General features: G+C 34.1%; 1 protein-coding gene across 1 annotated transcript in view; it reads right to left on the reverse strand.

The window, feature by feature from the left end:
- Window positions 1-1272: 1272 nt before the first annotated feature.
- LOC139872794 (protein ABSCISIC ACID-INSENSITIVE 5-like) overlaps window positions 1273-25318 on the reverse strand; it is a 56889-nt gene continuing 32843 nt past the window's right edge. The window contains exons 2-4 of the mRNA XM_071860719.1: window positions 2145-3260; window positions 1744-1827; window positions 1273-1616 (exon numbers count right to left, since the gene is read on the reverse strand). Of these exons, the coding sequence (XP_071716820.1) occupies window positions 1521-1616; window positions 1744-1827; window positions 2145-3248 (1284 nt within the window). The 5' untranslated portion in view covers window positions 3249-3260 and the 3' untranslated portion in view covers window positions 1273-1520. The remainder of the gene's footprint in view (window positions 1617-1743; window positions 1828-2144; window positions 3261-25318) is intronic.

A 25318-nucleotide genomic window follows, 5' to 3' on the forward strand; every position in this document is an offset into this window, starting at 1 on the left:
ATGCTCGTTGTGTCGTTTGGCAATTAAACTTTTTGTGGTCGAAACTCTAATTTGTATTAAACATTGTATTTTAAACTTAGTGGCGTTTTGGGCACGTGTGGGCCCCACCTTGTAAAACTTGTTCATACCTTAGTTATGTGCTAGTTTTACATATATGAATGTATGGTTAAAAGCGTTTTGGTTAAATATGCCGAGAACACGTTCATCTTTTTCGCATTTAAACTTTCCGGTAACAGCAGGGGTTTGGCGCGGCGCGCGGCCCTTTTGGCGCGGCGCGCCGATGGCCTGGAACAACAAATTTTTTTTTGTTTGAAATTTCGTCGTGTTTGGTCGGTTACGGTTTGGGTTGTTACAGCTCAGAGGAGGCAGTCATCATTTTGGACAAATTGAAGGAAGATGAGACCGACTCGATACGGGTTTTAGATCCCGTTTGGTTGAGAAATTGCTGTGAAGCTGACATCTTCACATTGTACTACAATCGGATGCTGTACAGGCCAGAAAATAGAGTTCAAGCACAACAGTACATTCGTGTTGCAAAGGTTTGCTATTTGAACAATATGGTTACAGATCCGTACAGAGATTGAAGCAGATCGAAGACTTATGAGGAACTAGGTCTTAGGGGGAGTTTGTTAGTGCATATTTTGTAATCCCTAGTTCCATGAACTTTAACGTTTTATTCGATCATGTTGTAACCTGCAATATTGTTAAACGTTGATTGTCGATTTGTTATTTTATACTTGTAAACGTTTAAATGTAATCTGTAATGTTACTCGACAGTCGGCCGACTGACATAGTCAGTCGACCGACTGTCATCCACAGTCGACCGACATAGGAACTGAGGTATTTAAGCCAAGTTAATCTCCACTAATTTGGTTAATCACTCTGTATATTTTCATACACACAAACAGTTCCATGCCGGGTCTCTCTCAATCTTCATGTCCAAATACCACAGAATGTCAGTCTAGGCTTCGTGTTTATCAAGATCTAATCTTGGTTTGACTTGTACGAATCCGAAAACCCATAGATATTCGTTTAAGCTCGTTCTAGTGTTATTCCGCCTCTAGATCGTGTTAGGTTGATTCTAAGATCATCTCCCAGCGTCTACAGTGGGTTTCCAAAGGAAACACTGGGTGTCCCTGCCAAATATACACCTTTTGGACCTAAAGTGGCTAAAAACACATATGTACTTCACTTCATGTACGCCTAACTAGTAAATTTACGAACAGAGAATATCCTAGAGAATGAGAGATCTTGCTTTACATACGAAGAGCATATCTATATCAATGACTATATAACTCACACGACATAGGCAACTAAGAATTCTACAGTATACAATCAACCTGCAAATGCGCGCACCTTCACTTGGCCTTTGCATAATAAACGTTAAAAAGCGAACCACCTATTAATCTATTATATTATAACCTCTATATATTAATTATTCAAACTTCTTATATAAGTTCAGCAAAAAGGAAACAAAAATACTTGTATCGACTGCTTGCACTTCATTCAGTCATCATGGATCAGGTTGGACAACTCGTCGTTTTCCTTAATACCCTCGTTTTTTCCTTGGGCTTTTGAGTTTTCGGTATCGCTTTCATCCTCATTTCTTCAAAAAACTGCACAAAGAATTTGTAGTTTCAGTAACAATAATTTTCCCTGTTCACCATCAAAAAAGTTTTGAACATGCGCGCAGTGCACCATTTCGATAAAAATTCAAAACTATATCACATTAATATTTAATACTTTAGTTCTTACCAAAGCGTGTTTTAGTTGGGCATTCTCCTCTTTTAACATGTTCAATTCTGCCTCCAGTTCAACGGTGTAAGCCTTATATAAACAAAACCAGATGAGATCACAAATAACAAATAACGATAACCTTTAAATGTAACGTTTGTGAGTAAAAACTATATTTAAAAAAACATTAAGTTTGATACATAAGCCCTTAGGTTATCTATAAAAATAAATGTTATAAGCACAAAAATGCTCATTCCTTTCAGTTGCATATTTGGAGTAATTGTTGGTATCTAACAATTGTATCACTATTATTGTATTACTATTAATTGGTATAATATCATTTATGAATAAAGTCTATTAAACAGCTGTTAATAATAAAATTCAAAATTGTAACAATAGTGTTAATGTACCTGTTTTCTAGCTCGTGACCTTGCAGCTGACTCACGGTTTTTTATCATCCTTCGTTGCCGTCTCTCCACCACTTTCTCGACCTGACCGTCTATTATCCGTTTCCGGCTACCCCTTATACCGCCCATATCCAATCCATACTGATTTCCGCTATCTAGCTGATTAGTAGCAATCCCATCGGAAGATACCGGACTTACCGGTGACCCGATCCCCAACCCAGTCCCATAACCGCCACCATTTCCCACCATGCCGCCATAACAAGCAGGTGGTTGCGATTGGTAACCGCCGCTCTGTTTGCCTCCAGGATAACCTGGTATCTCCCTGATGAGCGGAGAGTAAGGTGGGATAACGGTCCCGCCAGCACCTGGATTTATGCCCATCATGGGTCGTACCATGTGAGACGATCCAGGTGGCAGTCCAACAACACGATTGTTCCCGTTCGGGTATACCCCGAATGGGGGCGGTTGCTGCTGAAGTGGCTGAGCGTTGGCTTGGTTTTGTTCCCGAACGACACCAGCTTTCACTAAGAAGTCTTCAAGTGTCATTTCTCCATAAGTAGGCTGACGTTGAGTAGAACCCGTAACTTGATCGTTATTACCATTATTTGGTTGCTGGTGATCATGTTGAGTTTTTTGAATTTCTGACCAAACCTCATCAACCGTTTTACGAGAGAGTGGGCCCGGGAGGGTTAACGAGCCTTGTCTAACCAAACTACCTTGCCTAGCAATATTCATATTAGGTTCAGCAGAACTTGTGTTAATTCCCATCAAAAATTGTCCGCTGCTAGCCGGTATGGCAGCGGAAGTAGAGGCGGTGGGGCCACCAACGGTGTTGATTGCTGAAGGGTGGACTTGGGCTTGGGCTTGATTCTCTTCTGCAGTCCAAATGCTGTTGAGAAATTCGTCCATATTCATTGAACCAAAATTTTTCCCACTCTCGTTAAGAGTGTGTTGAAACTCGTCTAAGGTGAGGGAGTAGATGGAAGATTGTCGACCGAGTTGAGGCATGAAGGCGTTATGGATATTGTTTCTAGATGGGTGTTGAGCAGATTGCATAGCCGATTCGACCTCTCCGGGGGACATGATTTCGGTGTTGTGAACCACCATTCGTTTACTTTTCTGCTATTTAAGATAAGTTAGAACAATCAGATGGAAACTAAATGATGAAGATCAATTTGAGCATCGTATATAAGAATAAACAAAAAACTAAGAAACTAAATACATTTGAGTTCCGAACACATATCCACTTGTGTTAAGATTTATAAAAAGTAACTAAATTAAATGATGCGACGTTAATTATGGTGACTTTTGGCAACAGTAATTAATGATTAAATAATGATGCTAATCCTACCATGACGCAATTGAAACTATCAATAGTTATCCTAGACCAAGATGCAAATGGGACGCTCATATTCCTGAAAAAAGTTTAAGCGTTGAATAGCGTAAAGGCACGTATTTTGGGGCTCATATTCAACGTCTAAAGTAAGTCAAATGAACATATCATTGAAAAGAATGACTATTTTCTTTGAATACGATTGGTGCATGTAGTAGTAGTAATATACAAAAACTAAGTATACATAAATGGTATATAGTAAGATCATTACCCCTGATGGTGCTTGATGGTGCTAGCCGATAGGGTGTGACTATCGTTTGGGGGTTCATCGGTCCAGTTATCCCGGTTCGGTTTTGAAAATATAAGGAGCAAAACCGAAACCGAAATCAGATTTCTAAACCGAAACCCAACCAAACCTAATTAGAATACGTTCTAGTCTCGGTTAAAACCGAATTCAATTTTCCAAATCGGTTTGTTACTTTTCCCTCAAGGGATAAACAAGCACAAGCACTCTATTAGTAACTTGTCAACTACCGTACTAAATACTAAATTAATATTCATAATCGAACAAAGATACAAATACACAATTTAATAACCTTTTGGAGTATCATAATTTTTTTTTTTTTTTTTTTTTTTTGTGACTCAGGAACCCCCCTACGAACGAATCCTTTGGACTCCCCCGCAGAGGGTAAACCTGGGGGAACGAGCCTGCTGAGCGCCAGACCCGCTACCTGGTGAATTGCCTGTGAAGGCACCCCTCACAACAACCTCCCATTTTGAACGAGCGACCGAAGCCAGACTCGAACCCGGGTGGGTTGCAGGGTGGAGCAACTCAGTGGCCATCCAAGCTATGCCCGGATGGTTTTTTGGAGTATCATAATTAATAATCATAATATAATACATACTTTGTTTGCAAAGCAATATAATACATAGTAAATCAATTTGTTAAAGGTTTCAATATATCAATTTGCCTTTTTAAAAAAAAATATATATAATACATAGTAAATCAAACAAAATATGCAAAATCGATAATCAAAACAAAAACCTAAATATAAACCTTTAAACCAATTCCTCTCTCCAATTTAGTGTCTACATGGCACACAATTTAGTGTCTATATGGCACACAATTTAGGGAATATTCCCTAATATCGTTTTTGACCAATCACATAATAAAAATACGGAGTACATTTTAGGTATCTTCACTAATTACTTTTTTAACCAATCACAGAATAAAGTGGGTTGTGTTGGAAGCTTCGACGAGCCCAACACACCACTATAGAGGATCTAGACTATACTAGACTCACTACATCAACACTTTGACGTTGGTTAGCCTTTAATTTTATAAATCCTTAGTGCACAATGTACTTAGGCGACAGTGTCGACCATATATCTTTAGGCGGTATAACCGACCATGTATTACTTAGGCGGCAGAGCCGACCATATAATAAGAACAACAAAAGTGCACTAAGAACTTAAACACAAACTAAGGCTTGATCGGGAAACTTAACAAAAACACTTATATTAAATTACACTTACAATATTACTTACAAGCTTTATCTTCTCTACTTTCGCTAACTCACACTCTTCTTCTCTTCTTCACAACTCACTTCTTATTTCACTCTCACAACTTCACACAACACAAATGAAATCTCCTCCCATATTTATACTACTCCATGGAACATTCTAGAACCTAGATATTTCCATGGATATATAAATATCTAGATATTTCTACAACCTACAAATATCTAGATTTTTCTTTTACATTTCAATTTCTAGATTTTTCTCTCATATTCTAATATCTAGATATTTTCTTATACATATTAATATCTAGATATTTTACCCATATACATTTACTAATTCCATATTATTCTAAATTTGCATTGTATTTTAACACTCCCCCTCAATGCAAATTTTCTTCCAACGATGTCTTGCAGACCATTCCAAGTGCTTCTCTGAATTTTGTAAACTTCGATTTACTTAGGCTCTTGGTGAATATATCTGCTACCTGTTCATCTGTCTTTGTTGGCACCATCTTGATCTCCCCTTCAAGGACCTTCTCGCGAACATAGTGATAGTGTACTTCTATATGTTTTGTTCTTGCGTGAAAGACTGGATTCTCTGCTAGACGTATAGCTGATAGGTTATCGCAGAAAAGCTCTACTTGATAGTCTGTTGATTGATGAAGATCATCCATTAGTTGTTTCAACCATGTAATTTCTTGTGTTGCTGACGATGCCGATCGATATTCTGCTTCAGTGCTTGACAAGGATACTGTTGGTTGTCTCTTGCTGCACCATGATATTACTCCTGATCCAAGACTAAACATGTATCCAGTTGTTGACCGTCGTGTATCATAGTTTCCAGCGTAATCAGCGTCACAATATCCAGTCACGTGACATTCTTTTGTTTTCTTGTACAAAATGCCAAAGTTAATAGTGCCTTTAACATACCTTAAGATGCGTCGTACAACATCAAGATGAGGCTTCTTCGGATTGCTCATGTATCGACTAACCACTCCAACTGCATAAGATATATCTGGCCGGCTTAGTGTGAGATAAATAAGACTTCCGACCATCTTTCGATACATGGTAACATCTTGAAGACTTTTTCCTTCATCTGCTCGTAGTTTTGTATTCGGATCCATCGGAGTTGAGATAGGTTTACAATTAAGCATTCCGTACTTTTGTAAAAGATCTCGCGTATATTTCTGTTGTCCCATAAATAATCCTTCTCTTTTCTGCTCAATTTCGAGTCCAAGAAAATGTTTGAGTTCTCCAAGCTCCTTCATACGAAATCTGATAGACAGATTCTCTCTTGTCCTTTGGATCTCCTCATAGTGATCTCCCGTGATGATTAAGTCATCCACATATACTAGCACTATGGCTATTTTTCCTTGATCTTGTTTCACAAATAAACTAGAATCTGAAGGAGCAACTGTGAAACCACTTTGTACCAAGAACTCGCCAATCTTCCCGTACCAAGCTCTTGGAGCCTGCTTCAAGCCGTATAGTGCTTTCTTTAATTTGCAGACATGTTCGGGATGAATTTTATTCTCAAAGCCTATTGGTTGATCCATATAAATGTCTTTGTCAAGTTCTCCACGTAAGAAAGCGTTCTTGACATCCATCTGCCACAGCTTCCAAGATTTGCTAGCGGCTAAAGCTAGTAGAGCTCGAATTGTTGTGATCTTCGCCACTGGACTAAACGTTTCTTCATAATCCAGCCCATATTGTTGAGAAAAACCTCTAGCAACAAGTCGAGCTTTATACCTTTCAATGGAGCCATCTGATCGAGTCTTCACCTTGTAAACCCATTTACAAGATATTGGTTTTACATCTTTTGGCTTTGGAACTAAACTCCATGTCTGGTTTTCTTTTAGAGCATTAATTTCTTCTTCCATCGCTTTCTGCCATTCTTGACTTTGTGCTGCTTCTTCATAAGTGGAAGGCTCAATAGGTATTGATTCATCCACATGAGCAGCATTGGCATACCTCGGATTAGGTTGCCTCGGCCTTGTTGATCTCCGTAATTCTTGCACATGCTCCTCGGCATCCATTTGGCTTGGACGAACCTCTTCGGATGTAGATTGACGTACCCTAGTTTTCCATGGACTCGTTTCCTTAGAGTACGATCCATCTCCTTCTTTAATTGGATCCGATATGTGATCTTTATGTTCTTCTTTCTCTTCTGGAACTTCTTCTAATCCATGAGATTCTGGAAGCTCTATCTTTTGAGGTGACCACCATGAAGAAGCTTCATCAAATACCACATTTCTTGAAGTATGGCACTTTCCAGTATTTGGATCACAACATCTCCATCCTTTTCTTGATTCATCATAACCGACAAAAATGCACCGAATTGCCTTCTTATCAAATTTGCTTCGTAGATGATCTGGCATGAACACGTAGCATACACATCCAAAAACCTTGAGATGATTGACGGTTGGCTTGATCTTCCATAATCTTTCATATGGTGAAATATATCCCAACTTTGTTTGTGGGAGTCAGTTAATCACGTATGAAGCCGTCCTCATACATTCGGCCCAAAATCTTCCTGGTACATTCTTACCATGAAGCATACTTCGACAGGTTTCAGCAAGATGACAATTCTTACGTTCTGCCACTCCATTCTGTTGTGGAGTATTAGGGCAAGTTAATTGCCTTCTGATCTTGTGCTTCTCAAGATAGATATTGAACTCGGTTGATAAATATTCTCCTCCATTATCTGTGCGTAAGCATCGAATCTTAGTATTGAGCTCACTTTCTACTTTGTTCTTGAACTCTTTAAACTTCAGAAAAGTCTCCGACTTCTCCTTCATGAAGTAAACCCACACATATCTTGAGAAGTCATCAATGAATGTCACCATATATTTCATACCTCCAAGTGATGTTTGTTTCACTGGTCCGAAGACATCTGAGTGTATTGTCACACCCCCAAAATGGACCAGGGGTAATTGTGACCAATCATATCATAACACAGTTGTATAAGCGAGAACGACTCTAAATGAGGCGTTATATTTTTAAATAAACAGCGGAAGCATTATTCAAAGTTTTACATCATAAGAGTACAGTAAATGGGAAATGTCTAAATAAAATGATAAATATGAATGATGGATTTCATGCAAGCAGCAAAGCATACGTCAATCATCTAGTAGCAAGTAGCAGCTAGCTCAATCATTACCTGAGACAAAACATGCTTAAAGTGTCAACCAAAAAGGTTGAGTGAAATTCATAGGTTTATAAATAATATCCAAAGTTTTAGACCACAAGATTTAGTTTAAAGTTGATCAATATAGATATATCAATCTAAAAGTGTTGCTGTAGTTTGTAATATCGCTACTAAACAATTTACCCTATGACACCTTGTACTGTCAGTGTCGTGGAATCATTATTATGTAACCAAAGACCAACGGTCGAATGGTTAGAGACGTTACTCTCAATAGGCCTACTCACAATAATTAAGTTTGCATTTAAACGTAGCAATTGACGATATTACAGTAGGGATTTAGCATGAATCAAAGCATGACAGCATAGTTAACAATTTAGTACTTGTGTCTAAGCGTAAAACAGTTATAAAGCAAGCATGTGTCTCACCCCAAAAGTTATAAATAGTTAAGTAAACAGTAAAAGTGGGGCTATGAAAATCACCTTAGTAGCACACGAAAGAATTGAACGGAAGGACGTGACCAAGATCTCAACCTAGAGATAGAACGTATGATCAGACATTGCCTAACAGACAATATTATATAGTACTATATTGATAGTAATGGTTCACTAAAGAATTTCCATTTTCGGAAGGTTACTATTTATGGAAAGTTTCCACTTATAGTAATTTTTTCAATTTTAGAAAGTTCGGGTTAATCTTTAGCAAGATGTTGTACAACTCTACTCAAACTTCGTTGCTATCAAATAAGTCAGGAACGACCAGATGTAACCGGGGGCCCAGGATTCTTGACCAGAATCTAAGTCATGGCATTCAAGATCCACAAGCTTACTCATAAATGGCAACCTAGACATCATTCACTTACGACCGTGAGTAGCGATGAAGTTCACATGAATTGTACATTATCTTTGATTAACCTTCACTTTAGGTGTATACACACAATGAATTATTAATGTACTTAATAATTATATATGTGATAATATAACCTAAGTATTATTTAATATTTAGTTATTATACCTTGGTATTTCTTATATAAATTAAATACAATTACCTTTAAATAAATACCTAAATTACTTCAAAAATAATAGTGTTTTATTAATCGAACATTATCCAAAAATGTCTAAATAATTAATTAAATATGTAAAAATTATATACATAATTTTTATAGTCTTAGTTAATCATATATATTAGTAAAAAAATTTAATAAAACGTTTTTATTATATTTTTATATTTATTTTTGTTTTTACCCTTAATGTATTCACAAAACAATTTTAATTCTACATAATTACTAAATAAACCTAAATAATTATTTTTATAATTTTTATAAGTTTCTATCAGTCTAATAACCTGTAGAAAAATATTTAAAAAAATATTTTTTATTATTTTATATTTATTCTTAATTTACCTTCGAATTACATAATAATAGAGTTTAATTATATAATAAATACCAATTCGACCCAAGTAATTATTTTTATAATTTTTTCAGATCTATATAAGTTTTATAAACTCAGAAAAAAAAATATATATTTTATTTTTGGTTAAAAGTATTTATTACGAATTTTACATTGTTTTTACGTTTAAACACTACATAATTCGTATTTAATTATAAATAATATTCCATAAATTATCAAAATTATTTTTATGCATCATAACACTTATAATACTAATTATAACATATAAACATAATTAATTTCAAATTTTACAAATAATATACAATAAATATAAATATAAATGACAATATTGAAAAAAATTAATAAAAATAGAAAGTACCTCAAATTTTCTTTAAGATTTTGAGAGAATAACTTAAGTTTTTGTGTTTGGCAAGAAAAAATGAATGAGGAGCCATGTATTTATAGGTAAAAATGGTTGGTGAAAAGAAAAAAAATTATAAAATAAAGGTGCCAATTTTGACAAAATAATAAAAACATGTTAAAAATGTTTTTAATAAGTTTTTGTTTTTGAAAAATATTTAGTCAAAATTCATGGGCTCATTATTTAATTTATAAAAAAAAATCTTATTTTTTTATAAGCTAAAAATATAAATAATGATTAAAATAACTTATCATTTAATTAATAATTATGTTACATATAGTTTTATATATAATACACATTAATATTAATATTAACTAAAGTTATTTTATATAATTAGTATAAACTTTAGTTAACAAAACGTGTCAAAAAAAAATATTTAATCAACGTCAAATTTAATCATATATTAAGTATGGATAACAACCCTAGGGGCAAATTAGTCAATTCAGGCATGGAAATATGAGGGTTGTTATAGTACCTACCCGTTAAAAGAAATTTCGTCCCGAAATTTAGTTGTTGCCATTAATCGGTGTTGTTCGTACATAGACGAGGATATTTACGTTTTATTTGGTTTTCACGTTCCCAGGTATGCTCGGGGCCTTGCGTGAATTCCAACGGATAGAATATTGTTCTGTTTCAAGAATTAAAATCATACAAACCATAATTTCTACAAGTTCTTCTACGAAGTGCATTTTATTATTAATGCGGAGATCATTCAAAATGATGATGTTATACAAGTCATTTCAGTAAATTGGATATATAAAATGTGTTATGAATAATATCGAGCTCATTTAAACCTTGAGCGTTTATGCCACCACGCTAGGGTAGACAAAATAGAAAGGAGTTCATGAAAATCATAGTCGTGAAATTTGATAGTGATTGTCATTCTTTACAACAAGAATGATGAATATGAGTTGAAAATATTGTTTTATCAACATTGGGTAATATGGATAAAACGGTTCGATTATAGGAAGAGTATAAATGAAGTTATCTTAAAAGTTTGAAATAAGGAAATATCAGTTTGCCTTAACTTTTGACATAATTAAAGGTGATTTCCGGAATTCAAGGGATTTAAAGGAAATCTTTATAATCTGTATAAGATTTGATTCTCCGGTAATTAAGGAAATTAAAATTGCCTTGATTGTTGTGTCTAGAATTTTGCTATAAATTAGCTTCTTTTGTTTCATTATCTTCACCACTTCTATACTTTCTTTCTCGATTCATACTTTCAAAGATTGTGAAAATGCTCCATCCAGTTCTTATCCTGGATATTTTTCTGACTATCGTTTCTGTCATTCTTCTTTTTCATTTACCCCCAGAGGAATCTGTTTTTTTCTTCTACAATTACCTTGGGGTTATAGTGTTTTTAATTCTCCCGTGTCTTTATGTTGCTATACGCATTGATATACACGGTTTGTAATTTCCGTGTTGTTATCGGGCTTTATATTTTCCCTTATATGTCGGAGCTCTATGCTCTTGTTTTTCCTTCCCGACTTCAAGTCAAGCGAATAATGGTCTAGAATTCGTAGGTATGGAGTTTCAAATGATCATAATATACAAAGCAGCAGGAAAGGTAATAGCACGATTTGATTTGTCAAATTACTAGAATTACTAAGGATAGAACTATCAAGAATATATATTCTTGATATGTTCAGAGGTTAAGTAGAATGTAAAAGTCATGTAACATGGCAAATGATGATTATAAAGTCTATGAATCATCATCTTCCATTAAAAATTTAGCATGACTTACTGTAATATAATCACGTTGGCCTGACATCATTATATTATACTAACTCATGCTTCAATTCCCAACACTACCTCAAATCATTCAAAATTTAAACTTGTATGTTATAGAAATATAGAAACTAAAACAGTTTCCTTTATTATGTAACACAGAAAGTGCGAAGTGATAAATAATTTCGGACAAGAGTAGTTATGAATGTATCTTCAGAAATATGGAGGATATTTATAACGAAAGATACGATGATATCTTAGAATTTTCTAAGATCAAATGATAACGAGAAAAATTCTTCTGTAAGGATTTAGAATGCGTAAGGAGATCTTTTGTGATTTTCATCAGAAATTGAATCATCTAGATTCTTTGATTACAGGTTTAATCCTTGTGATTTGTCCACGGTCTCCTTCATGGTTTGCTCAATCCATTTTTCAGTACCAAATTTTCTATCGAGCGTTCCCAATACCCCATTCTTTATCATCAAACTCCAGGCCATTTAGGCCATCTACAATTTTGCTGTTTCCTCTGCATTTAATGCAGCCATATTTGAATCGTCGGTTATCAATCTGAGATGGTTTCAAGAAATTTCATTTTTAGATAATTGAACGCTGATTGTGATCGTCAAGATTCAAAGGATGTTTTCAAAAATTTTGAATTTGAAGTGTTTAAGCGTAAGATGCATCCATCAATGGATCTAACAGTTGACGAAGAAATGTTTGTGATTTTCAAAAGTAAGGAATGGTAAGTTCGGTGGTTTGATGTGATAATTCATCATAGAATACGAATGAATATAATTCATGAATGTAGTGATCTTTAAGAAGATAACACTTGCTAAAGTTTTACTTAAATTCCGATATGTGAATATGTATTTGAATTTGTATGTAAATGGTTGTTCTTTAGTGAACGGATACATATGTGGATGTAAGTAGTATAGTTAATGACTGTTGAATCAGAATTGAAGAATGTACGATGTAACATATTAATGTGAGATATAAATATTTCTCGGGTATTACCTACCCGTTAAAATATTTTCACCGTCAACAGTTTGTACAACAGAATATTTAATTACAATCTTTATGAAAATATACGTACATATATATTTTCTTTCAGATGTAATCATGGATTTAATGAGTTAATATAATATTAAACTCATTTGATTTACAGTTGAAATGAGAATTAATAATCTCCAAAACCTTAGAGATTTCATAATTGTCCCGAAATATTTCACTAATACTTCATCGTTCATTGTTATTGATATATCTCGGTATATGATGTTGGTGCTCGTGGATTTCTTGTGAAATTCACAAGGCACGAATAATGTTTTCTAGAAAGTTTTGAGTACATCGAAAATGGAAGTGTGAAATCAAACATGTATTTGAATAATACACTTGATTTATTATGAAAATGGAGTTTAGTGTGCTGAAGCAGTGATTAACATTGTTAAGTCATTAACGAAGGATATACATCATAGCATATTAGTGATATGAATTAACCGAGTAGTATTTACTAGTTAAGATTCACACGTAATAGCTTAGTACGAAAATATTTATTATTGTTCCAAACCATATATATATAAAGTATACATATATAATTCTTCAGGAAGAATGAGTCAATACATCTTAACTCATTATTACTAATATTCCTTGGTATCTATGGGGCGTATGATGTTAATGTTTGAGGTACTGAGTGTGATGTTGAGGCGTGGAATGCAGATGTTGTTGTTGGTGAAGCTAATGCTATTGGCGGTGATGCTGATGGTACTGGTGGTACTGGTTATGCTGCTGGTGCTCGTAGGTTTTGCACCATATTTTCCAAAGCCACTACTCGAGCGCGAAGCTCGTTGACTTCTTCTATTATTCCGGGATGATTGGCGGTTTGGACAAGGGGATGAATAAGATCTGAAATTTTAAATATTATATATTCGTGACGGGATATCCTGGAAATGAGGGTGAAAATAGTGTTCCGAACGGGTTCGCCGGTAAGTGCTTCAGGTTCTTCGCCAATAGGGCAATGTGGTGGGTGAAAAGGATCACCTTCTTCACTTCTCCATTGATTAAGTAGACTACGAACCCACCCCCAATTCATCCAGAAAAGATGATGACTAATTAGTTGGTTCATTCCAGTTACGCTGCCATTAGAGCTTGAGGAGTTCGAGGAATCAAGTGAGACATCCATATTATCTGATCGGAATAAGGGTTTTTGTTATAAGATGAGTGTTGAATATTGAATGATATATTTGTCTTCTTGATATACGTATATATAGCAAAAAAATTTCCGTAATTTACGGAGGAAATTTAGAAAAAGTGTTAGACAAAGTCTATTAAGATAGATATGATAAGATATAATAAGATATGATGTGTCGAGATCATAAAGTGATAAGTATGTAATCTAGTAATCTTTTGATTAAAGACTTCCAATTCGTATACTGTGATAACCCAATGACATTTTCCGGTTCGCAAACCGATGCATAAAGGCATAAGGCATATAGGTACGTGATATAATAGGGAGTTACATATGTTTGAGTGTGAGTAGTAACAAATATAGGAGTTTCAAAAATCATGGATAATATTTCATGTAATACATATGTAATACACAAAACCATGATAGATGACATAGGAATGTCAAGAATTTCAGAAATCATGGTGTCGCATTTAAATGTGGTGGCGGAATTGAATAGTACTTAGGAAAGTGAGCAGAGTTCTTAGGTTGGCTCGGCATTCTAAGATAAGTAAATTTTCTAAAGTATAGTGTAGCATTTAACAGTTTAAGGCAACAATTAAAGGCACTATAGTCAAGGAAAGTTGTAGTCCTACATTGCTAAGGTACCTAATTATATAAGGCACACATAAAATGCAATCCTAGTTCTCTACAACAGCCTGCTCTGATACCAATATGTCACACCCCCAAAATGGACCAGGGGTAATTGTGACCAATCATATCATAACACAGTTGTATAAGCGAGAACGACTCTAAATGAGACGTTATATTTTTAAATAAACAGCGGAAGCATTATTCAAAGTTTTACATCATAAGAGTACAGTAAATGGGAAATGTCTAAATAAAATGATAAATATGAATGATGGATTTCATGCAAGCAGCAAAGCATACGTCAATCATCTAGTAGCAAGTAGCAGCTAGCTCAATCATTACCTGAGACAAAACATGCTTAAAGTGTCAACCAAAAAGGTTGAGTGAAATTCATAGATTTATAAATAATATCTAAAGTTTTAGACCACAAGATTTAGTTTAAAGTTGATCAATATAGATATATCAATCTAAAAGTGTTGCTGTAGTTTGTAATATCGCTACTAAACAATTTACCCTATGACACCTTGTACTGTCAGTGTCGTGGAATCATTATTATGTAACCAAAGACCAATGGTCGAATGGTTAGAGACGTTACTCTCAATAGGCCTACTCACAATAATTAAGTTTGCATTTAAACGTAGCAATTGACGATATTACAGTAGGGATTTAGCATGAATCAAAGCATGACAGCATAGTTAACAATTTAGTACTTGTGTCTAAGCGTAAAACAGTTATAAAGCAAGCATGTGTCTTACCCCAAAAGTTATAAATAGTTAAGTAAACAGTAAAAGTGGGGCTATGAAAATCACCTTAGTAGCACACGAAAGAATTGAACGGAAGGACGTGACCAAGATCTCAACCTAGAGATAGAACGTATGATCAGACATTGCCTAACAGACAATATTATATAGTACTATATTGATAGTAATGGTTCACTAAAGAATTTCCATTTTCGGAAGGTTACTATTTATGGAAAGTTTCCACTTATAGTAATTTTTTCAATTTTAGAAAGTTCGGGTTAATCTTTAGCAAGATGTTGTACAACTCTACTCAAACTTCGTTGCTATCAAATAAGTCAGGAATGACCAGATGTAACCGGGGGCCCAGGATTCTTGACCAGAATCTAAGTCATGGCATTCAAGATCCACAAGCTTACCCATAAATGGCAACCTAGACATCATTCACTTACGACCGTGAGTAGCGATGAAGTTCATATGAATTGTACATTATCTTTGATTAACCTTCACTTTAGGTGTATACACACAACGAATTATTAATGTACTTAATAATTATATATGTGATAATATAACCTAAGTATTATTTAATATTTAGTTATTATACCTTAGTATGTCTTATATAAATTAAATACAATTACCTTTAAATAAATACCTAAATTACTTCAAAAATAATAGTGTTTTATTAATCGAACATTATCCAAAAATGTCTAAATAATTAATTAAATATGTAAAAATTATATACATAATTTTTATAGTCTTAGTTAATCATATATATTAGTAAAAAAATTTAAGAAAACGTTTTTATTATATTTTTATATTTATTTTTGTTTTTACCCTTAATGTATTCACAAAACAATATTAATTCTACATAATTACTAAATAAACCCAAATAATTATTTTTATAATTTTTATAAGTTTCTATCAGTCTAATAACCTGTAGAAAAATATTTAAAAAAATATTTTTTATTATTTTATATTTATTCTTAATTTACCTTCGAATTACATAATAATAGAGTTTAATTATATAATAAATACCAATTCGACCCAAGTAATTATTTTTATAATTTTTTTCAGATCTATATAAGTTTTATAAACTCAGAAAAAAATATATATTTTATTTTTGGTTAAAAGTATTTATTACGAATTTTACATTGTTTTTACGTTTAAACACTACATAATTCGTATTTAATTATAAATAATATTCCATAAATTATAAAAATTATTTTTATGCATAATAACACTTATAATACTAATTATAACATATAAACATAATTAATTTCGAATTTTACAAATAATATGCAATAAATATAAATATAAATGACAATATTGAAAAAAATTAATAAAAATAGAAAGTACCTCAAATTTTCTTCAAGGTTTTGAGAGAATAACTTAAGTTTTTGTGTTTGGCAAGAAAAAATGAATGAGGAGCCATGTATTTATAGGTAAAAATGGTTGGTGAAAAGAAAAAAAGTAATAAAATAAAGGTGCTAATTTTGACAAAATAATAAAAACATGTTAAAAATGTTTTTAATAAGTTTTTGTTTTTGAAAAATATTTAGTCAAAATTCATGGGCTCATTATTTAATTTATAAAAAAAAATCTTATTTTTTTTATAAGCTAAAAATATAAATAATGATTAAAATAACTTATCATTTAATTAATAATTATGTTACATATAGTTTTATATATAATACACATTAATATTAATATTAACTAAAGTTATTTTATATAATTAGTATAAACTTTAGTTAACAAAACGTGTCAACAAAAAAAATATTTAATCAACGTCAAATTTAATCATATATTAAGTATGGATAACAACCCTAGGGGCAAATTAGTCAATTCAGGCATGGAAATATGAGGGTTGTTATATGTATTAGCTCTAGTGGTGTCTTGGACTGATGCGCTGACTCCTTGAATGGCAATTGGTGAGCTTTGCCAAATTGACATCCAGCACATATTGTATCTGTTCGGATATCAATTTGAGGAAGCCCATTTACTATGTGTTTCACCGTCATCTCCTTTAACTTGGTGTAGCCCACATGCCCAAGACGTTCATGCCAAAGATCAGCCGTCTCATTCTTTTGAGTCTTATCCACATATGCTGTTTCAGCAGATAGTACATAGACCGACTCTATTCTTCTTCCTTGCATAATTGGATTGCCAACCACCTTCACTCTCTTGAATACGGACACATCTTCTGGTCCAAAGAGCACATAATTCCCTTCTGCTGTCAATTGTGGTACTGACAGTAAATTCTTCTTTAGGCCAGGGACAAGATACACCTTCTCGAGTTGGAGCTTATGAGAACCGCCTTCATTTGGAATTATTGTCTTTCCAATGTGAGAAATAGACAACCTTGAATTGTCGGCTGTCAACACGACTCTCTTTCCTTTGTAATCATCCATTTCTTGCAGCTTCGTCTCATCATTGATCATATGATTTGAGCACCCAGAATCGATGATCCAATCATCTTTGTAGTTTATTGTTGACTTTAAGATTGCTGCAAGAGCTTGATCATCCATGCTAGCTTCAACAGAAAATCCAGCTTCTGCATCCCATGTTTCTTCATTAATGGTTGCTTCAAATGTGACCCCTTTCTTCTCATCTCTTGCGGTGACCACATTTCCTTCAAAAGTTCGCCTTTTGAGGAATTTACAATCTCGAGCAAAATGACCCTTCTTGCCACAATTGAAACATTCACCATTCTTTCTCTTATCATTTTCTCCATGTTGTTGGCGATAATCTCTTCTTCCTTGTTGAGCTCCCCGAGCTCCCCCTGAAGCGTTGCCTTTTGACTTTGGGTGACTCTTCCATCCATATGTCTGACTTTCTTTCATCACTTCTTGTCTTCGAGACATAGTTTTCTTCTTATTGGTGAAGAGTGCTTCTTCTTCGCCTTTTATGCTCACTTCATTCATCTGCTTGGCTAATGCCTCTTGGTTAGCCAATAAATTCTCCAGCTCTATTAATGATGGTTGAGTAGGCCATCCTCTCACAGCAGCTATAAATCCATTATATTCGGATCTTAGGCCGTGGATGATAATTCTCTTCATCCTTGCTTCACTCACTTTCTCTTCAGGAGCAAGTTGAGATATCTCACAGCAGATAGATTTCACCTTGGTGAAATACTGAGAAATAGACAGACTTCCTTGTGAGATACCCGCGAGCTCATTTTCCAAGAGCTGGAGGCGTGCTTCATGTTAGAAATCGGGTATGAATTGACTGCCGGATTCGTTCTTGAATCGTGTAATCACTATCTCTATAAAGTATTTCGACCCTACGATTGCCACGGTTGCACGAAATCTTTACAGGGATCAAACAAGAACGCAATCAGTGTTTTGGGCAACGAAATCACTGATCAAATTGTTAGAGAATATGTGTGTGTTTCTGTTGGTTTTTATGAATGCAGAATGAATGAACAAAGACGTTCATAAACTGTTTATAGGAAAACAGTTAAACCGAAAGGGTGTAACCCTTCAGTTTTGGCGGGAAAATCGGTTATACCAAAAGGCATACCTGTTCGCTGACACTTATTTGAACGCAACTTTTCTAGTTAACGAATAGTGCAATTTCTGTTGAGGTTTCGGGGCGCTGCCCCTTGGACCCCGCAAGGGGGCACAGCCCCCTTGACCCCCGCATTTTACGCGACAGTTAGTAGCCAACTCTTACGGACGTGTACTCCACACTCTCCGAACCCGTTGGTAAGTATAGCTAGCTAACACCTGCATTCAAGTAAATCGCAACTAACTAAAATGTACGTTGGATGACACTAAAATCACCAACACTTCATTCTTCTTTGAAAATAATTTTTCAAAAGTTTCCCAAGCTGCCTTTGGTGTTTTCTCGTCACGGATGTGCTCCAATAGATCCTCCTCGATTGTAGTCTTCAATATAAATAAAGCCTTCCCGACCTTGATGTTCCATTTTCTAAAGGCTTCGGCATTTTCTTTCGGTGGAGGCGTTGTGTCACTGCCAGCAACTATTTCCCATAAATCCTGTCCTTGTAGGTAGGATTCTATACAAGTCCGCCAATAACCATAGTTGTGGTTATTGAGACTCTTGATTCCACTGCTCGTACTTGTAGTGACCCGAACTTTTCCATATTTATATATATTAATTGAGATTGATATTTACATGATTAAATGTTTCCAACATGTTAAGCAATCAAACTTGTTAAGACTTGATTAATTGAAATATGTTTCATATAGACAATTGACCACCCAAGTTGACCGGTGATTCACGAACGTTAAAACTTGTAAAAACTATACAATGACATATATATGGTTATATATATAGTTAACATGTTTTTATTATAAGTATGTATCTCATTAGGTATTTTAACAATGAGTTATATACATAAAAATGAGACTATTAATTTAAGAAACTCGAAAACGATATATATAACGATTATCGTTATAACAACGTCTTACTAGGTACATATGAATCATATTAAGATATTGATACACTTGGTTAATTATGTTAAATGATAAGTAAATATATTATTAAGTGTATTAACAATGAAATACATATGTAAAAATAAGACTACTAACTTAATGATTTCGAAACGAGACATATATGTAACGATTATCGTTGTAACGACATTTAACTGTATATACATCATACTAAGATATATTATATATCATAATATCATGATAATATAATAATTTAACATCTCATTTGTTATAATAAACAATGGGTTAACAACATTCAACAAGATCGTTAACCTAAAGGTTTCAAAACAACATTTACATGTAACGACTAACGATGACTTAACGACTCAGTTAAAATGTATATACATGTAGTGTTTTAATATGTATTCATACACTTTTGAAAGACTTCAAGACACTTATCAAAATACTTCTACTTAACAAAAATGCTTACAATTACATCCTCGTTTAGTTTCATCAACAATTTTACTCGTATGCACCCGTATTCGTACTCGTATAATACACAGCTTTTAGATGTATGTACTATTGGTATATACACTCCAATGATCAGCTCTTAGCAGCCCATGTGAGTCACCTAACACATGTGGGAACCATCATTTGGCAACTAGCATGAAATATCTCATAAAATTACAAAAATATGAGTAATCATTCATGACTTATTTACATGAAAACAAAATTACATATCCTTTATATCTAATCCATACACCAACGACCAAAAACACCTACAAACACTTTCATTCTTCAATTTTCTTCATCTAATTGATCTCTCTCAAGTTCTATCTTCAAGTTCTAAGTGTTCTTCATATATTTTACAAGTTCTAGTTACATACAATCAAGAATACTTTCAAGTTTGCTAGCTCACTTCCAATCTTGTAAGGTGATCATCCAACCTCAAGAAATCTTTGTTTCTTACAGTAGGTTATCATTCTAATACAAGGTAATAATCATATTCAAACTTTGGTTCAATTTCTATAACTATAACAATCTTATTTCAAGTGATGATCTTACTTGAACTTGTTTTCGTGTCATGATTCTGCTTCAAGAACTTCGAGCCATCCAAGGATCCGTTGAAGCTAGATCCATTTTTCTCTTTTCCAGTAGGTTTATCCAAGGAACTTAAGGTAGTAATGATGTTCATAACATCATTCGATTCATACATATAAAGCTATCTTATTCGAAGGTTTAAACTTGTAATCACTAGAACATAGTTTAGTTAATTCTAAACTTGTTCGCAAAAAAAAGTTAATCCTTCTAACTTGACTTTTAAAATCAACTAAACACATGTTCTATATCTATATGATATGCTAACTTAATGATTTAAAACCTGGAAACACGAAAAACACCGTAAAACCGGATTTACGCCGTCGTAGTAACACCGCGGGCTGTTTTGGGTTAGTTAATTGAAAACTATGATAAACTTTGATTTAAAAGTTGTTATTCTGAGAAGATGATTTTTATTATGAACATGAAACTATATCCAAAAATTATGGTTAAACTCAAAGTGGAAGTATGTTTTCTAAAATGGTCATCTAGACGTCGTTCTTTCGACTGAAATGACTACCTTTACAAAAACGACTTGTAACTTATTTTTCCGACTATAAACCTATACTTTTTCTGTTTAGATTCATAAAATAGAGTTCAATATGAAACCATAGCAATTGGATTCACTCAAAACGGATTTAAAATGAAGAAGTTATGGGTAAAACAAGATTGGATAATTTTTCTCATTTTAGCTACGTGAAAATTGGTAACAAGTCTATTCCAACCATAACTTAATCAACTTGTATTGTATATTATGTAATCTTGAGATACCATAGACACGTATACAATGTTTCGACCTATCATGTCGACACATCTATATATATTTCGGAACAACCATAGACACTCTATATGTGAATGTTGGAGTTAGCTATACAGGGTTGAGGTTGATTCCAAAATATATATAGTTTGAGTTGTGATCAATACTGAGATATGTATACACTGGGTCGTGGATTGATTCAAGATAATATTTATCGATTTATTTCTGTACATCTAATTGTGGACAACTAGTTGTAGGTTACTAACGAGGACAGCTGACTTAATAAACTTAAAACATCAAAATATATTAAAAGTGTTGTAAATATATTTTGAACATACTTTGATATATATGTATATATTGTTATAGGTTCGTGAATCAACCAGTGGCCAAGTCTTACTTTCCGACGAAGTAAAAATCTGTGAAAGTGAGTTATAGTCCCACTTTTAAAATCTAATATTTTTGGGATGAGAATACATGCAGGTTTTATAAATGATTTACAAAATAGACACAAGTACGTGAAACTACATTCTATGGTTGAATTATCGAAATCGAATATGCCCATTTATATTAAGTCTGGTAATCTAAGAATTAGGGAACAGACACCCTAATTGATGCGAATCCTAAAGATAGATCTATCGGGCCCAACAAGCCCCATCCAAAGTACCGGATGCTTTAGAACTTCGAAATTTATATCATATCCGAAGGGTGTCCCGGAATGATGGGGATATTCTTATATATGCATCTTGTTAATGTCGGTTACCAGGTGTTCACCATATGAATGATTTTTATCTCTATGTATGGGATGTGTATTGAAATATGAAATCTTGTGGTCTATTGTTACGATTTGATATATATAGGTTAAACCTATAACTCACCAACATTTTTGTTGACGTTTAAAACATGTTTATTCTCAGGTGAATATTAAGAGCTTCCGCTGTTGCATACTAAAATAAGGACAAGATTTGGAGTCCATGTTTGTATGATATTGTGTAAAAACTGCATTCAAGAAACTGATTTCGATGTAACATATTTGTATTGTAAACCATTATGTAATGGTCGTGTGTAAACAGGATATTTTAGATTATCATTATTTGATAATCTACGTAAAGCTTTTTAAACCTTTATTTATGAAATAAAGGTTATGGTTTGTTTTAAAAATGAATGCAGTCTTTGAAAAATGTCTCGTATAGAGGTCAAAACCTCGCAACGAAATCAATTAATATGGAACGTTTTTAATCAATAAGAACGGGACATTTCAGTTGGTATCAGAGCGTTGGTCTTAGAGAACCAGAAAATTTGCATTAGTGTGTCTTATTGAGTTTGTTAGGATGCATTAGTGAGTCTGGACTTCGACCGTGTTTTCTTTAAAAAATGATTGCTTAACATTTTTGTTGGAAACTATATATTTTTAACATATGAATATTATGTGATATATTAATCTCTTAACGTGTTTGACATTATGTAATAGATGTCTACCTCTAGAACAAGTCCCATTGACTCACCTAATAATAATGAAGAGTCAAATGTAAATTGGAATGATTCGTGGACTGATTCACAAGTTCCCGAAGAGGAACCGGAAGAAGAGTCGGAACCGGAAGAAGAATCGGAACCGGAAGAAGAATCGGAACCGGATGAAGAAATAGAACCGGTGGGAGAAATAATAAAACGGTTAAGTAAAAGAAAATCCTCAACCAACCGACCAAGGTTAATTATGGTCAATGGTGTTTCCGCCAAGGAAGCAAAATATTGGGAGGATTACCAATTCTCCGATGAATCGAATTCCGACGAGAATTCCGATGATGTTATAGAAATTACCCCAACTGAATTTAAAAAGGCAAAAGAAAATAATAAGGGAAAGGGCATAAAAATAGAAAAATCTAATTCCAACCCCGATGAACTTTATATGTATCGTCAACCCCCGAAGTCCTTAAGTTGTAACAATGACCCGGGAACCTCTAAACCACCAGGTTTTTCTAAACCAATGTGGACAACGACAGTTAGTATTAGGGGAACATCATATATCCCTAGAAACTTGGCAAAACGAACCAAAACCGAAGAAGAAGAAACGAGCGAGTCGGAATAAGATAGTTGTATTCGTGTGGTGTAATATATGTAATATAGTGTGCTTATGCTTTATGATATATGTAAAAATTACTTGTATTAATAAGTATTTTTTTATGAATCTAACTCTTGTCTATTTTACAGTTTAAAAACACAAAATGGATAGACAACCCAATATTTTAAGAGACCTACCCGGAGACATGATTGATGAAATCTTGTCTAGAGTCGGTCAGAATTCCTCGGCACAACTATTTAAGGCGAGATCAGTTTGTAAGACATTCGAAGAACGTTCCAAGAATGTCTTGGTTTATAAGAGACTTTCGTTTGAAAGATGGGGGATATCACATTGGGAAACCCATAAGTTACGATGTGTTTACTTTGACGCATATATTGCGGGGAACCCAAATGCTATTTTACGCAACGGGTTAAGAAATTATTTTGACTCAATATATCCGAATATTGGACTTCGTGATTTAGAAAAAGCGGCTAACATGCAACATAAAGAAGCATGTTATGCTTACGGATTAGTAATGTTCGCTTCTCACCAAAGTGAGAACAAGAACATCGGGCTACAACTATTAAACAAAACGTTTCCACAAGTGACGGAGTCGGTAATTGGGGTAAGAAATGAGGTTTTTAGATTGTTACGGGACTGTTGGACATTATGTAACCCTCGTCCTTTTGACGACGTTACAACACGCTGTCTTTTCAAAGGCCATAACGGTTATGTTCCACAAGACCAAGGATGGGAAGTAATCCTAGTAAAACCAGAATGCATGACTTGTTTCTGGACGTATGAATTACGTGTCTTTATTGCCTTTGCTGAATGACTTGTGTACTAGCTAGAATTATCTTCACAACTATCTTGTATCAAAGTTATTGCGTGCTATATTTCATGCTTTATGTAAAATAAGCGGTATTGTAAGTTTGTAAAATATTGTATAAAAGTTTGAACGCGAAATATTATTATAATCAGTTTTTCATATAGAATTGTAGTAGTTGAATTGTATATTAGCTACTAAGTATGAACTTAACGGGTAGGTACTACCCGAATTTAAACTTATAAAACGCTAATATGAAGAAAAAGCTTTTATAAATGAGTTCATATTATGCTACGAAATACTATTAACTACTCTTAATATTCTGTATGATTAACTTGTTCCATTTGAATATTTTGAAGGAAATGGCACCGACTACTCGACACACCTTGAATATGAATGAAGAGGAATTCCGTACTTTTCTAGCTTCAAACATAGCCGCAGTACAGGCTGCGCTACATACCAACAATAACCTTGGATCTAGCAGTACAGGAAATCGTGTAGGATGCACCTACAAAGAATTTACTGCCTGCAAACCTTTGGAATTTGATGGAACCGAAGGACCGATCGGATTGAAACAGTGGACCGAGAAGGTTGAATCGGTGTTTGCCATAAGTAAGTGTACTGAAGAGGACAAAGTGAAGTACGCTACGCATACCTTCACAGGTTCTGCGTTAACATGGTGGAATACCTATCTAGAGCAAGTGGGACAAGACGATGCGTACGCACTACCGTGGTCAGCATTCAAGCACTTGATGAACGAGAAGTACCGTCCCAGAACCGAGGTCAATAAGCTCAAGACAGAACTTAGAGGGTTACGAACCCAAGGATTTGATATTACCACGTACGAAAGACGATTCACAGAATTGTGCCTATTGTGTCCGGGAGCATTCGAAGATGAGGAAGAGAAGATCGACGCGTTTGTGAAAGGATTACCGGAAAGAATCCAAGAAGATATAAGTTCA

Source organism: Rutidosis leptorrhynchoides, chromosome 10, assembly GCF_046630445.1.
Source record: "Rutidosis leptorrhynchoides isolate AG116_Rl617_1_P2 chromosome 10, CSIRO_AGI_Rlap_v1, whole genome shotgun sequence".
In the NCBI taxonomy this organism is placed as follows: domain Eukaryota; kingdom Viridiplantae; phylum Streptophyta; class Magnoliopsida; order Asterales; family Asteraceae; genus Rutidosis; species Rutidosis leptorrhynchoides.